This window comes from Esox lucius, chromosome 14 (genome assembly GCF_011004845.1).
Source record: "Esox lucius isolate fEsoLuc1 chromosome 14, fEsoLuc1.pri, whole genome shotgun sequence".
In the NCBI taxonomy this organism is placed as follows: domain Eukaryota; kingdom Metazoa; phylum Chordata; class Actinopteri; order Esociformes; family Esocidae; genus Esox; species Esox lucius.
This window is the reverse complement of record NC_047582.1, coordinates 20,307,133-20,323,303: the sequence shown is the minus strand read 5'-3', so window position 1 is coordinate 20,323,303 and position 16,171 is coordinate 20,307,133. Positions and strand designations below refer to the sequence as shown.

The following is a 16,171-nucleotide window of genomic DNA, read 5'->3' as shown; positions in this document are numbered from 1 at the left end:
AACTTTTTACATAAAGTTTATCTTGGCCACCCATGAAAAATGTATTTACATACAACCCATTTTCAAAAAGGTTGGGAGGCTGTATAACATGCAAATAAAAACAGAATGCTATAATGTACAAACCAATATCCCAATATTTAATTTAAAATAATACAAAGACAACATATCAAATGTTGAAACTCAGAAATGTTCTTGTTTTTGGAAAAAGAATTTGAGCCCAAATTTGAGGCTGAAATCGGCAGGTATTGTCAGCTACTTGATCTGCAACACAACCAGGAGGATTTGAACAGGGACAGCTATGAGTCCTTTGGGCCTTGTAGACCTTTGGGCCTGGTAATCCCAAGGTGCTGTCCTCCTAGGTTTTTGGCAACATACTCTTTAAAAGTGAATGAATCGGCTTTACTTAATAGAGTGTAGAGTAGGAAAAATTTAATGTGTGACATAATTTCTGCAGTAAAAGCTTTATTAGCAACATGACATTGCTGCCAGTGATCAACAAAAAATCCAACATACAAGGTCTTTGGTTCCAAATGTGTAAAAATTTAATACAATTAAATCAGTTATTTCTCACTGTTTCAATAATCTATTCAAAAATGCTTATTAACTGTTTCAATATTGCTTTTGAGCTTCTGTTGTTGCAGAAGTAGAGGCTCTATACTACGGTATGTTTAAGGTTTTGAACATTAGGTCTTCATTTCTGGCATGCTGTGTTCCACCATTTGTAAATATGACAAGAACTAACCCTCACTTTGGTAATGGGTAAGCTTGTATGTAAAGAAAATGTAAGTATGTTTGAAACATGAAAACAACATGAATTATGTTAATGGTATTGTCCACAACAGACGGATGTTGTGCTAATTGTGTTTAGAGGTTTGAAAATGTGACTAGATTGGAAAAAAGGATGTTAGCAACTGTAAAAAACGATACCTTTAACCTGAAAAATGCAAGGAGCTGGCTCCCATAGGGGCCTTAATGTACCTTCCTTGACAAGGTCCCGATGGGAGGCAGCTGATGGGAGGTCCCGATGGGAGGCAGTTATGCAGGAGCTGGCCTTGCTGACTGCTCCCCGAATGGGGTCATGGAACGATGCTAATGCAGCAGACAGGCGTGTTTAAGCCACAAATATATTTCTTGATTCATAGTAATTTTTTCATTGAACAATTTTACTCTAGTTAGTTCTCATATTTTGAGTGTAAGATCAAGCTGATAAATGACAATTATTTTATATCATAACCTTTTACTTCTGGGCTAGTCTTTATAATGGGGCCCAGTAGTCCTGGAAAGCATTGTTTCTGCAGTTGATTTCATGTTGTTTGGCCTTTCCATCCTTCACAACTTAAACATTGCTATATTTAACTCTCATCATTCATGTTTATGTGTACACAATTCCTAATTTTGGTCGAAATACATATCAATCCTTTTTTCCCCTAACATGGTGGATGGCTTATGGCAGCCAACTGCCGGTAAGAGTGCAAGACATAACCTGTAATGCTTGAGAAACAGACATTAAAGTTTGCATTCACTCATATGATACACAATGCTGCCATCATGACCAGCTGAAGTCTAGAATACCACAGTACTGTAGCGCTTGTACCCCATGGGGCAGGTGCTTAGCAGCGGCAGCTTCCGTTATACCAAGCTCTAAACATAGAGCCATGCGTCTAATCCTCTGGGTGAAGGTGTCTGCTAGGTAATGTAGTGCAAACAATGCTTTAAGATCAACAGGATTATCCTCTATGCTTTTCATTTGGGAATGTGGACCATTGAGAGCAAACTGGGCAGAAAACTAAAGAGACTGAGCAAAGAGTGTTTAATGAGATTAAGGACTACTTTTCCACAGAGGGTTTATCCCCGTCTTCTCTATTATCACCCAAGATTATGAAATCCCCAAAGCAAGCCTGTCACGCGGCTTAGTGCTAAAATCACTTTCCATTATTAATTGAGCTAGAGAGATGCCCCTTCTTAAACTAAGCTTGCCACCATCCTTTCTTGGCTAAGTTATCTGGGAATATGTTTAAATTATTTTAGCCATTTAGTAAGGTTATCTTGTGGCCACTAATTGAAAAGACATCCTTCTAAGGTCCTTATAAAATGAGCTTAAGTCAGGGATGGACTTAAACATTTAGAGGCTAGGGCAGAGGCTAGTCCAAGACCGTTCAATAACAATGTAGTAGCTTGCTATACACCCTGAAAACTGCCCTCTAATGGTTGGAATTAACACACTAATACCAGCAGGTATTCACAGTAGAACCAAAGTTGAATTAACAATTAAATAAACAGTATGGTGTGCATTTACTTAACTAATAATCTAAACTATAAGAATGGCAATAATCTCCCTTTAAAATACATGGTCCAAGTTATTAAATCCATATACTACAGTAGAAATAAGAAAACAGTGCATTTAATGATACCATATAAAATAGTACAGAGTTCCATTGACCCCAATGTGAAGCAATCTAAAAAATAATTGCATATCAGTACAAAGGGAATTAAACTGATGAGGTTGAAACATATGTGCCTGCACAAGTGGTCTTCACTCTTGCTATGCTATAGAGTTTATAAGAGGCGTCTCTCCCAAAGATATATCTAAGAACCTGAATGCAAATGTCATGTCAGTGTCATATCAGACGTTTTTAGCTTCAACATCCATTTAGACCACTTCCATACTGACACACCCTCCCAATGAGTTTGCTCCTGTGCCCTCCATAATGTTGCAGCACTCTGCCAAAAGCTCCCAAACACCCATGGCAATTCTGTGATAGAGGAACATAAACCACAGACTACCTCAAAACAAATCCATATCTAAGCAGATATGTTTGGCCCACGAGAAGAACATCCGTCAGATCTTGAATTACAGAGTTATTCTGGTGACTAACAAATTGAAAGAAAACGTCACAGGGAGAGTTGAAATACCTCACCTTGTGATTGAGGGAGGCCTTCTATAACGCAGTCAACTTCTTCGACACTGACAAAATGGTTGTGGTTTTGAAACACATTGGAACAACAGTCTGGGCCAGTGACATGTTGAAAATGACAATGAAGACCTCGGTCAGCTGCCCAGCACATGCTCTGAGCACACGCCAGGGAATGCCATCAGGACCAGCAGCCTTGACATATTTTATTATTTTGAAAGCAATGTGTTCTTTTTGTTAATAAACATGCTCAAGTTCAAGGGAAGAATTATTGCACAGGTGTGCCTTAGGCTGGCCACAATAAAATGCCACTCTAAAATGTGCAGTTTCATTGTATTGGGGAGACTCGGGAGGGTCCGAAAACCAGTCAGTATCTGGTGTGACCACCATTTGCCTCACGCAGTGCAACACATCTCCTTCGCCTAGAGTTGAACAGGTTGTTGATTGTGGCCAGTGGAATGTTGGTCCACTCCTCTTCAATGGCTGTGCGAAGTTGCTGGATATTGGCAGAACCTGGAACACGCTGTCGTATACGCCGATCCAGAGCATCCCAAACATGCTCAATGGGTGACATGTCCGGTGAGTATGCTGGCCATGCAAGACCTGGGATGTTTTCAGCTTCCAGGAACTGTGCACAGACCCTTGCAACATGGGGCCTTGTATTATCATGCTGCAACATGAGGTGATGGTCATGAATGAATGGCACAACAATGGGCCTCAGGATCTCGTCACGGTATCTGTGCATTAAAAATGCCATCAATAAAATGCACCTGTGTTCGTTGTCCATAACACACGCCTGCCCTTACCATAACCACACCGCCACCATGGGCCACTCGATCCACAAAGTTGACATGAGGCTGGTTGGATGTACTGCTAAATTCTCTGAAACGCCTTTGGAGACGGCGTACGGTAAAGAAATTAACATTCAATTCACCGGCAACAGCTCTGGTGGAAATTCCTGCAGTCAGCATGCCAATTGTGCGCTCCCTCAAAATTGCGACATCTGTGGCATTGTACTTTGTGATGGAACTGCACATTTTAGAGTGACCTTTTATTGTGGCCAGCCTAAGGCACACCTGTGCAATAATCATGCTGTCTAATCAGCATCTTGATATGCCACACCTGTGAGGAGGATGGATTATCTCGGCAAAGGAGAATTGCTCACTAACATAGATTTAGACAGATTTGTGAACAATATTTGAGAGAAATAGGCCTTTTGTGTACATAGAGAAAGTCTTAGATCTTTGAGTTCAGCTCATGATAAATGGGGGCAAAAACAAATGTGCTGCTTTTATAATTTTGTTCAGTGTTTTTTCATTTGTCCGAAGACATTTGCACAGTACTGTATTTAATCCTATTCAAACGGCAAATGGCAGGTAGATACGTCTCTGAGTTCACTGGGATTTTAATGATGCTTTTAAATCCATTTGACTTTTTGTTTCACTAAAGAGTTTTCAGATTAGGTTTCTCAGCAGGTATTTAAAAGTTTCCAAACTTGTCTTATTGTTTGTTATTTACAGTCGTAAGTTGCAGCTATGATGCTATACTCTGCCCCAGTGAAATTATTATAACTAGACATCCTTGTCCATATAAATACTGTGGTTGCTTCTTCAAGTATGGCTTCCTATTATGGCAGTGATGTATGCAAGACCACCATCACCAACTCCTTTCCTACACTTCTTGATGTATCTACTGCTGAGTAGTGTGGTTCTGTGAGGTTCGTCTCTATCTTCTCCATAATTCAGTATTGAAGTCTAAGATGTACCTCTGATGTACTCCGCATGGCCCACATTTTCCCCAGCACAAAGCACTGGGCAATAGCAACTCACCCAGCTGAGATGCATTTAAATTTAAACAATGGAAAAAATACCACTCTGAGCTGAGAAAAGCAACAAGGCCTCCAAAGCTATAGAAAGACATTTGGGTACAGTGAGGTGTTGAATGGACCTAGTCATTACTCATTTCCTCCAGTGAGATGAAGTGTATTGACTAAATCTCTGAGGCCGCCTTAAAGGTCTTGCTATTTTCCAGCTCAAATGAAGAAATATGTCTGTGAAAACTTGATATTGGTGTTGCTGCATTCCATACAGAAATATTTGTAAAAGTAAATCACAGAAAGGCTTACCTTTGGCACTAGAAAGGTAATCAATAGAGCGTCTATGCCTGATGCTTATCTACCTGTCAGATGGCTGCCAATAAAATGAATAGTCTCAAAGCCCCTGAGGTTGTCAGACTCTTATTGGACACTCACCAGCTCTCATCACCATGGGCAATCAGACCGAGCAGATGGAATTTCCTTTCTGCTTTTCATGGTTATCTGAAATATGTGATCGTATTGCATCTAAAAGCCATTATAATGAATGCTCAGGGTGTTTTCAATTTGATTCAGGACATTAATTGAGTCCCTTACAAAGCCACACAGCCACCCTCATACATGCTTTCCAAATGCCAAATATTAATTAATTAATTATCATCTTTTGGGGATTTTTTTGTTGTTGAGAAATTCCAGTGGCATTCTCTTTCTTCTCTAAATGTAAGGTTGGTTAACTACAAGCCTTTAGCGAGCAGTGTTTACAATACTTCAGATTAGGCACAGCGTGTTTTCACAGGATCAAGAAATGTATATTGCATGATGGACTAAAGGCAAAAAAAACTGTGTTTTTACGATATCACTTGTAGATAATAGTCAAGAAAGTGTTTGTTCATTTTGAAGGTATGAAAAATATTTGACAATGGCAAAAACAGGATGTGACAAATAACAAGTTATATATCCTGACTTTAAAGTAGCTATAGCTAAAATTAACACTAACACTGACAAACAAAACCTACATCACAATCCAAAAACGATTTGCAAAAAAACCCCAAAACTAATTTAGAAATGTTCGATAGTTTTTCAACATCACTTTCTTAGATTAAAGAATATGTGAGTTATGTACAGAAGTTGCAATTACTGAAGCAACGAAAAAAATAATCATCAATCATTGTGAAAATTCCCACATATGACCTCAAGCCAAGCCAACGTGAGAGAGATCGTGAATGTAATCGGACACTATCTGCTACAGGAGGGGTTCCCAAACATTTCCACTCACCTAGTTTATGTTTATAGTGAAATATGAATTAGCCTATTGTTTTTCAAAGTCACTGATAAACAATTTACAGTAACGTTTCCAGTCTCCACAAAACTATCTATGGCCAAGCGTCGAGAGAGTTCCTGGGGAGCGCTTTCGTTCGCAGGTAATCTTGAGTGTATTCCTTACACTGATCTGTTGCAAATCTAGTCTGTTTTGCAACACCAACATTATAAGGCAAACGGAAAATTTTGCAACAAAATCGACTGTTCCTCACTGTTTTTATGTGACAAATGCAGGTAGGCCCCTCCCCATTTCGTTCCCTTTGCTAGGTAGAGGGTGTTCGGTTTCCAATGCTGCTTGTGATGAATGAACACCTGGACTGTTAAAAATCGAGAAACTGGTGAAATTGTCGTTTTTATTTTTATAATGAACCTTTAACCAACAGGGATTCTTTTATGGAATTTAGCTCTGCTTAAGGTGTGTTAGCAGAGTTACTTTTAACATGTTTTGAACAAATACATTTTCATAGTAGTACGTAATGAGGGACCGCCTAGACGATTTGACGAAGGTGAGTATATAGACTAACTACATATATTGAAACTTCTGTTTTGCGTTTCTGGTTACTTCTCTTTTTCGCTCAATGTTTCGGTTAAACGTTTCCATGTAATAAGAATGTGTCTTGCCATCTGATAAAGGCTTGTGTCTGTAAAGTTAGCTGTTTTATACGCATTGTCGGTTGAAGTTCAATGTCAACAGGAAGAACAACCGTATTATAACCTTTTAATCGTTGCCAGCCATGGTGTCAGCTACTTAGGTTAGTTTAACGTCATCTGAAATAATTTCACGGCTACATGTTTTATTGTGTCGTTACATTTTACAAACGGTTGTTTCCAAATACATTAGTTTAAACATGATTGAAATATTCCACTGTGAATTCTGGTATGTCTCGCGTTTTAAATGAAATGAATCGCCAACAATAATAATAACAACAATATTAATACAATTATAAAAACGCCTGTCAAATCACAATGGGAGTAACGTATAGCAAATGTTTCAACTATGGAGTGCAGGAAATAATTTAACCGTCGAGCAGGCCCAGTATACTGGACAAAAATATATGTACCAATTTCAAAATGCACCAATTTCTAAGATTTTAAGTTACTGTTCATCAGGAAATCAGTCAATTGAAATGAATTAGATAAACCCTATGAACATTTGAATGTCTTAGAATAGATATGCATCTGTTAATGCATTGTTAAATTGTTTTAATTCATCTAATGAAGCACAGGACCAGAACTTTGTATTTATATTTTGAAATGTATTTACTGTACATTGGTTATGGAGGTTTCCCACTGATGAGATGGTAATGGTTTTCACAGAATGGCAACAATAATCCATTCAGTTTAGATGATGGTGTCGACGTCACAGTGGATAACAATTCCCACAGGGATGACTTCTTCAAACAGGTAGACTGCTATATGTTTGAATAGTGTTCTCTAGCCCTGTTTGTCAAGGATTGCTTGTTAGAAATGTACTGTTTCTTACTGCGTGTTGATTACCTTTACATGTCAACGCATAATTTCCCTGAGTGAAGTAATACGTTTTTGATTACAATACTAACATGTTGTGTTTGGAAGGTGGGGGAAGTGCGTAGCCTCATCGGTAAGATCTCCTCCCAGGTAGATGAAGTTGTGACGAAACATACTGCTATCCTTTCTGCCCCCAACCCTGAACAGAGTGAGTATGGCCTCTGCTAAACTGTATACAAAATGTGAAAAGTACACATTATGTTTTTAATTATTTATATATTTTTTTTGGGGGGGGGGGGGGGTGAAATTCACACTAATATATGGTCGCTGATTAAAAAAAGGCTTTACATTTCACTAATCTAAATACAAATGAGCCAGGAAGGTAACACAGACTAAAACTCGCAGGTAATCCTGGATGTAATCCATTGCAAAAGATTTTCCATTTGCCTTATAATGTTGATGTTGCAAAACAGACTAACTAGATTTGCAACAGATCAGTGTAAGGAATACACCCAGGTTTACCTGCAAATGAAAGTGCTTCCCAGGGACTCTCTCAACGCTTGGCCAGTGATAGTTTTGTGGAGACTATGGATTAACATTTTTTTTGCCTAATTAAAAAAAGCAGTATATGGTGTAGAAAGTCAGTGTATAGTGTGGCCAGTTTGTCAAGTGCACCCATCTAGTACCAGATCAGTCCTCTTTGCCACCAGAAAAGCCAGAGATTTTTGGGGAGTTGAAATGTTTGGCGAGGTTGTTTTGGGAGGTTGACACGGTGGCATCACGAAGTTGCAAATTGGATATTACTACATTCATGCTGTGAACAGCCCATTGTATCTATTCCCAGAAATGGTCTGCTACATCAGGCTGGGGGACAGCACATCCTACTCAAGTAAACAAAACTAGTTGTTATGGTCCTGAACCACTCTGAAGCATTACATGCAAAACATTTGGATGTGGAGGCCGAATTCTGTAAAATGAAACTTTCTTAATTTATCTGGCAACAGCTCTGGTAGATATTCCTGCAGTCAGAGGGCCAACTGCACACTCCCCCAAACTGATACTATTTCAATCAGTTACGTCAGTCCCACAAAGACTTTGAATATCCTTGTCAAAGGCACCTCTTACCAGTCAATCACTGCCTACATTGTGCTGATTTTGTTCCTTTCAGGGACAAAAGATGAGTTGGAGCAGCTAACCAATGTAATAAAGAGGAACGCAAATGTAGTGCGTGCCAAGTTAAAAGGTGAGTTCAGAATATATCAGTGAGACTTTGTACGTTTTATAGAAATGAAATGGTAAGTATGTGGGACTTGGGACAACAACACAGATGTGCAGAGACCGATTGGAAATACTTCGCTTATTTCAGAGGGAGCTGAGTTCATGAGGTGGATTTGACTTGCAAATTAGCTGTATGAACTGCGAGACCAGAGGGATATGGTGTGTGTGTGTGTGTGTAAGACAGAGTGAGGAAAACAGAGGGAGAGAAGCAGACAGAGAGAGAGAGTGAGGCAGACAGACAGACAGACGGAGAGTCAGGCAGGCTGACAGAAAGTCAGGCAGAAAGAGAAAGAGTGCATGTGTGAGTGTGTGTGCTCATACATTTGCAAATATATTACATAATGCTAACTGGGTCCTGTGCTGTGTTGCAGCTATGCAGGATAGGCTGCCTCAGGACGAGAACGCAAATACAGCGTCTGTGGACCAGCGCATCCAGACAAACCAGGTTATTTTCTTTGTTTATTTTAATTAGGATCCCCAGTAACCCATCCAGGCAGCAGGGACTCTTAAAATGAAAACACAGCAAAGCACAGAAAAATATACATAGCATAATGCAATATATAAGCCATCAGGCCCACATGAGTGCAACAATAAAATACACTATAAAGAGGCCTTATCATATTGCACATTGTTCTTAGGCCCAGACTGTCTTAGCCCTGAAGCAGACAGACAGACAGAGGACTATCAGACAAATACAACACAAGGCCATTTTACATTCTATATCTGACAAGATACAGACGTTATGTTCTCTCTGGCACGCTACTAATGTTACATGACATGCAATGTTTTGCCCTCTGATGATTCAATTAAGAACCTTTTGACATTGGTTGATCAGGATGTCCACCATATCGGCATTTGCAAACTTTGTTGAACCTTATCGAAGAAAGTCAAAAACTGCGATGTGAAAGTTTGGAAAGGTCAGGTTTTGCATACATTTATTCAGGTAGTTGAATACCTTCTTGTTTCGACAAGTACCGTAAAATTATCCTGGGCTGTATTTTCTGCTCTAAAGGGTGCATTGTGCCTGTACAGTACATAATGCATAATAATCTGGATATTTTCAGAGCAAAGTATATTTTTTTGTATCTGGTTAAACTTATACCTGGGGTGGTAGAGGGTTACATGTTTTCATTGCTCTATTAAGGGTGGCTCATCTCCAAAATTCTGTTCTGGCACTCTGAAGAGACCTGTAGTTGCATGCCTTGTGTACCAACTGCATGAAGCGACCATTTTGGACTCACAACACATACTGCACCTAGAGCAACCGTGATGCAGTCAATCATTAATCCACTCTGAGAGCCTGATGTGCATATAACTGACATTGGTTCTCCATATCTAATACTTGGTGCTGCTGTGTTCTGGACCTCAGATGTTCCTCTTTTCATTCTGGCAACCATTGTGTCTAAATGTTTTTACTGTTTTTGTAGTGAAACCCAGCAGTTTAGTTTCCACCACTTGATCCATCACATTATTCTAGAATAGAACTAGATTAGCCTTGGGGTTGACTGAATAATTGGTCACAAATATATTGATTAATTTAGTTTATTTTTTAGGACCAGTGTTTTGCTAGTCATTCATTTTATAATTGACTGACAGTCTTTTGTTAAGAGTAACTCTAATTTCTTTCTGTTGTAGCTTACATGCATATTAAGTCACCATTGTACGTAGACACACAGACTTGATTCAAAGTAGAAGGTAAAAACAGAAAATAAATAAGGGTGACAGTAGCTGCCCATGTTGGCCTTAGTTCTCCAAGGTCATTGCAGTAAATAATATTTTGTTCTTATTCATACTTATCTGGTAAAAATGAAATGAAATATATAAAATGTATGTGAGCATAAGGTCATTGATTTTCAGAAGAAGCTATCTAATTTACTTTCTGTTTGTTCCCCTTCAAATTATTTTCTACATCTTTTATATAAGTCACAAATATTTACCTTATGAACCATATTGGACACTACAATAAATGTTTGTCAGACATAGCCCCAATTGTCCTCTGTCTGTGCTCTGTTATGAAATTCATTCTTTTGTTGCTTTGTCTCCTCAACTTCAGCAAACAAATCTAATGCGTTGGTTTGTGGATGTCATGACGGTTTACAACGAGACCCAGTTGTCTTTCCGGGAAAAGTGCAAAGGACGGATTCAGAGACAGCTGGAAATCAGTGAGTGCTGCAGTTAAACTATATTTACACACAGTATATTTTATTCCCTTCTTAGCTTTGTTCTAGATAGCCTCCTGTTTTCCGTGTGTCTGTATCAGCCAACAGGATTGTTTCTGAGGGTAATACCCTGGCCACGCCCCATGATTACAGAAAGGGAAACTTGCAACAAAAGACATCTGTTTAATGTTTCCTTGGTAATGGTTGGCAAGGTCGTTCTGGAGGGGGCTCGGAGTGTAAGGATGTAACAGATCTAGTATGTGACCAGAGCCACATGAGGTTTGCTCTTTTGTTATTGTTGGGCTGTTGGCTGTCTTAGGTAACTGGTTTGCTGTTAGTTCTCCCTTGTAGTTGCCACAATTTTTCCCCCCATGGTAATGTTTTAATGTTTCTGGCACATCCCATTAAAGTACTAGAACCTTTCACTTATCTTGTCCAAATCGGAATTACCAGAAATTGTCGCTGTCTTGCCATAGAAATGTGGTATTTACTAAATGTACACTGAATAAAAATAGAAACGTAATACGTAGTGTGGGTCCCATGCTTCATTACCTGAAATAATAGATCCAGATATGTCCCATATGCACATAGAGTATTTCCTGCTCGCATCTCTCTTTTGCCAAAATAATCTACCTGACAAGTGTGAGTAACATCTAGAAGCTGTTTAGTGTGATCAAATACATAGGATCAGTTACATAGAATCATTACATAGGTGCATCTTGTGCCTGGGACTGGAATTAAATAATTTTGAGGGAACTTGCAATTGACATGTTTACTGCAAAAATGTCCTTCACAGCTTTTAGAGAATTACATTTCATGCTGTGTGTTTTCATCTGTACCAGGCAGTAACTATAACAAAATCTTTGAAATTGTTGCATTCTGTGTTTGGATTAAGTATAAGTTCCATATACATGAATTTCCCCAAAAGGGGTGCTAAATGAAGAAATTATTCACGTTATATATTAGCCACTCATAGAAGGAGCAGCATTATTTATGCTGTTGTGTTTACTGTTCCCTTGTTCATTCATGAAATCAATTTACCTTTTATACTTTATTGCAGCTGGGAAACTGACCACTGATGAGGAGCTGGAGGAGATCCTGCACAGTGAAAATCCTGCAATTTTTACATGTGATGTGAGTGGGTAATTCTTAGATATTCAAATCACACATTATTTTACAATAATAAATGAAACTACTAAATTGTTTCCCCTTCCTTTTACGAAGTCACCGCTTCTGGACTTATTCTATTTGCTAGTTCAGAAATATCTCTTCCTCCCCCTCCCTGTACAGATCATTTCCGATTCACATATCACACGCCAAGCTTTGAATGAAATAGAGTCTCGACATAAGGACATTATCCGCCTGGAGTCCAGCATCAAAGAGCTTCACGAGATGTTTGTTGACATAGCAATGCTGGTGGAGACTCAGGTGAGATAGGGGGCACGTGGTATGTTGTTTCGTGTATAAAGCCCGTTGAAACTTCCATATCAATCGCAACTGTCAATTTGATAAGCATGAACCAATTAAATAGAAATACTGTTTCAAAGATCCAAAGTCTAACTTCTGTTTGGTGGTCGATGCTGTCTAATGTGTCCACCAGGGGGAGATGATCAACAGTATAGAGAGGAACGTGAGCAGTGCAGCTGAGTATGTTGGTACAGCCAGTGTGGAGACCAAGAAGGCAGTGCGGTACCAAAAGGCAGCACGCAGGGTAAGACTCTTCCCCAGTTTTCCCAGCCTTTTCAAAAGTACCAACACCACCAAAGTCGCTGCCAATGACCCAAAACCGACCACTGTCAAATGAGCCGCTATAACCGTAGCTTCTCCTTCTGCCACTGAACTTATTCATTAAAGCACTAATGTCCTAAAGGTACTAATGTCCCTTTCAAGGTCAGCCCATCCAATGTGAAGCTCGTATCATATGCTGTAACGTTCTATTAGATTTATCACCAGGCAGTTAATCTCTCTCAGGAGCCTAATGCCAAATTTTGATGATGAGACGATGGCATCAAACCAGAGGACAGGTTTAGCCCTGTGAATTTCTATGTTACATTGGACAAACTCCTCATAAAAGTTTGCTGTGGCCTTTGCCTCTCTTTTTGTGGTCTGTGTAATTTTTGTGCTGTTAACATGTAAAGGCTGTTGGAAGTAAATATGACTGGCAATGAACACAGATGTGTATTAGAGTACTTGCATGTTTGGCTTAGTGAACATTCATTTGTATATCATTCTAACCACTAACCTGCTAGCTCGTGTGTCTCTTAAGTCTAACGCTGCTTTTTGTTTGTTTTGGCAGAAGCATGTCATAATTGCCATAGTCATGGTGACCCTGGTTGCTGTAATTGCACTTATCGTTGGTTTGTCTCTGGGTCTAAAACCGCCCTAGACCTCACTGCCTTAGGTAATTACCACTGCTTTACGGAAAATACGGTGTCATCATCTAACATAACCAGAAGTACTCTCCTAGTTTGCGTTTAATCCATGTAAATACAGCCCATTTAGGCATTGAAATTAATAGCAAATACTAACTGGTTTAAGGGGAGCCATGTTTCCAGAAGACTGTCCACCCTAGCCACTGGGCTATAGATATGGTCATGGGTTGTTCTTTGTCAGGATATAGGATCAGTCTTCTTAATTCAAGGATTAGTATGAAAGACAAAAAAAATAAAAGATTTGAACTATGAAGCTGATTCCATTAGAAGTTTTGTTTTTGTTTGCCCCTCTTTCTCTGGGATGCTCCTTGTCTTTACAAAAAGCACTATTTTGCTATTGGCATATTTATTGGTCTTTGTTTAGCCGTTATTGTGGGGTTGAGTGTCTGGTGTTATGGTTCCTCGCCAGCCAATACAAAATAAACAAAACAATACAAAATAGAATGTATAATCAGACACGCTCAAACTAAAATGATTTCAGTTGTGAGTAGTCTACCATGGGCACTTCTGTCTTACTGGGTGAAGTGTCTCATTTCTCTTGGAGTGGGTCTGGACCTCAGCATGGGCTCCTGTGAGGTGTTCCTGCGAAAGAAGACATCTCTCTGCACATGCAGTATCAACTTGACATGGGTGCTGTAATCTCTCTTGATCTATTCCTAAACAATTTCAACTAGACATAATATACAGTAGCCATTTGACAGGTAACATTAGCTTAAGCCTTTAAACTTTTATATACACTCTCACAAACTCATATGCTACAGACACACACGTACACACTCATACACCTTACCTGCACACAGTTTAACTGAATCTCTGGTATTCTTTTAGTTGTATTTGTAAAACGTTGCTATGTGTTTGTTTATTTCTTTGTGATCCTCTCCTAAATTGTTTAGATGTACCCCCTCCTGGAAAATGTGTTGTATATGGCTGTGCCTCTTATTTAATTTTGAGCTGCAGAGCTTTATCAAATGCATCTGTACACATCTGAACTTTGCGTGTTTATATTTATTCATGCTTTGTTAAATTATCTTTGTCATATGTAAAGGTATCCAGTGTTTTTTTTGTTATTTGCTTAATTTTAACGGCTGCAGTTAATTAACTTGTTAATGGCATGACATTACTGACTGAGAATTTGCAGAGTGCAGACAAGCATCATCCCTTTGCATCGACCAGGACCGTGCCTGGTTTTATTCTCTTTGTGTGATAATGATGGTTCTTAGCAAAAACACTCTTAAGCTTACTCTGGCAGTCCTTTTTAATTTTGACTGGTGCTATCTGCAACTCTGCAAGAGATTACATTACTTGTCAAAAGTGAATCCAGCTGATTGATGTCTTGTGTCCATTGTATCTTGCAATGTTCTGTATTACCTTAAATGTTTCTATTGAAGTCCACCAAAAGATGGCAGAAATAAAGTATTCTATACATAAAGCTTTCCCGGAAAGTCATGTTAATCCTCTCATAATTTGAAAATGCTTTGAATGAGGTTGCTATGGTTACATATCCTTTAGTAACTCGACCAACTGTTTGTGTCTAAGGAAACAAAGGAGCTGAACAATTAACCATCCTGCCTTTCTTTCTACAGTCAAACCTTCTCCCTTGTCCCCTCTTGCAAAAGTATCAACAGCTTCAGCCTAGGCATCCAGACTAGCTAATTGGAGCAGAAAGGCTAAATTACAGAGGCACTGTCCTGACCAGGAGAGATGGACCCAGCCAGAACCTGCACAGCGAAGTCTTGTGACTATGGATCAAACCACCTTGTTAGGCTTATTCTAATTTCTGTATCATTATTGCTGAGTTCGCTACTGCCAAGATGTCATTTCGGCTAGCAGTGACAACCAATTGGTATGTATTTCTGAGAATAGTTCCCAAGCTGATGGCCAACACTATACATGAGCCAGCTTGTTAGTCTAGCTAGCCATGATAACACATTTGAGAACGCAGATAGCAAAAAATGTCAGCACACGTGTTGCTGGTGTGACGTTAGTTTCTGCTCTGGCTATTAAACACAGGTGAGATTCTTCAAGTGTTTTTTTATTTCTTCTTTGGTCCTATTCACATCACTTATTTCAGCTCCTGTATGTGTGCTATATGGCTGCATAGCAAGCAGCTTTGGGTGCTAGAATTCCAAGAGGAGACCGACAACACATTGCACTGAGTTTGAAGAATACAGATCTACTGATGAGAATCTCCTTCATTGAAACACCATAACCTGCTGTGTTTTCTGTAGAGGCACTGTTGATGATTGGCAGTGTGTGAGCTAAGACCATTGGAAAATGCATGGGAATGACCTCTGCTGCATTATCTTGTCTGAAGTTTATCAACAGCATACCCTCTGTACTCCTTTGGAGAACAGCCATGAGTATGGTCTCAATGCCTTTTCATTCTTATTGCCTGGTCCTTGCTCAATAGGTAGAGAGTGGAAATTTCAGTGCCAGTATTAGTGGGTTGATTCCCAGGACCTCCTATAAAATGTATGAATACAAGAATAATTGCTTCTGATAAAAGCATCTACTAAATAGCATATGACATATTCTCTTGTCAAAGTAAAAGTGCAAATTCATATTAGCCTGGCAACCACTAACCTATTATGCACCAACATGATATAGTGTGGCATGTTAGATCGTGGTTTTGTGGTTCAGTGCATGTTGCACATTTATGTTTACACTTTTTTTTCTAAGTAGGATAATCTGTCACGCCAAATGTATACATACTCTGTATCCCTCTGTTTCTCTTCCTCTCTGTAAGGCAGAAGCTCTCCAAGGTGAGTCATTAAGAATATGTCAGGTGTG

The 16,171-nt window shown here is 39.2% G+C and overlaps 1 protein-coding gene across 3 annotated transcripts; it reads left to right on the top strand.

Moving 5' to 3' along the window:
• The first annotated feature begins 6,297 nt into the window (after nucleotides 1-6,297).
• Nucleotides 6,298-15,310, top strand: LOC105014820 (syntaxin-2). Of its 3 annotated transcripts, none has more exons than XM_020053086.3 (10): nucleotides 6,298-6,551; nucleotides 7,363-7,449; nucleotides 7,621-7,720; nucleotides 8,681-8,755; nucleotides 9,162-9,235; nucleotides 10,844-10,952; nucleotides 12,010-12,083; nucleotides 12,240-12,377; nucleotides 12,550-12,660; nucleotides 14,965-15,310. In XM_020053086.3, exons 1-10 carry the CDS (start codon nucleotides 6,522-6,524, stop codon nucleotides 15,028-15,030), a joined length of 864 nt encoding a protein of 287 aa, XP_019908645.1. In that variant the 5' UTR covers nucleotides 6,298-6,521; the 3' UTR covers nucleotides 15,031-15,310. The 3 variants fall into 3 exon arrangements, with proteins under 3 accessions (XP_019908645.1, XP_019908644.1, XP_010875743.1); XM_020053085.3 differs by lacking the exon at nucleotides 14,965-15,310 and adding an exon at nucleotides 13,246-14,816; XM_010877441.4 differs by lacking the exon at nucleotides 14,965-15,310 and having other exon boundaries at nucleotides 12,550-13,338.
• The last annotated feature ends 861 nt before the right edge of the window (nucleotides 15,311-16,171 follow it).

Coding starts and splice junctions, on each gene's coding strand:
- LOC105014820 (XM_010877441.4), top strand. CDS start 6,522: ATGAGGGACCGCCTAGACGATTTGACGAAG. Junction 7,450..7,620: donor GGGATGACTTCTTCAAACAG/GTAGACTGCTAT, acceptor TGTGTTTGGAAG/GTGGGGGAAGTGCGTAGCCT. Junction 9,236..10,843: donor AGCGCATCCAGACAAACCAG/GTTATTTTCTTT, acceptor CCTCAACTTCAG/CAAACAAATCTAATGCGTTG.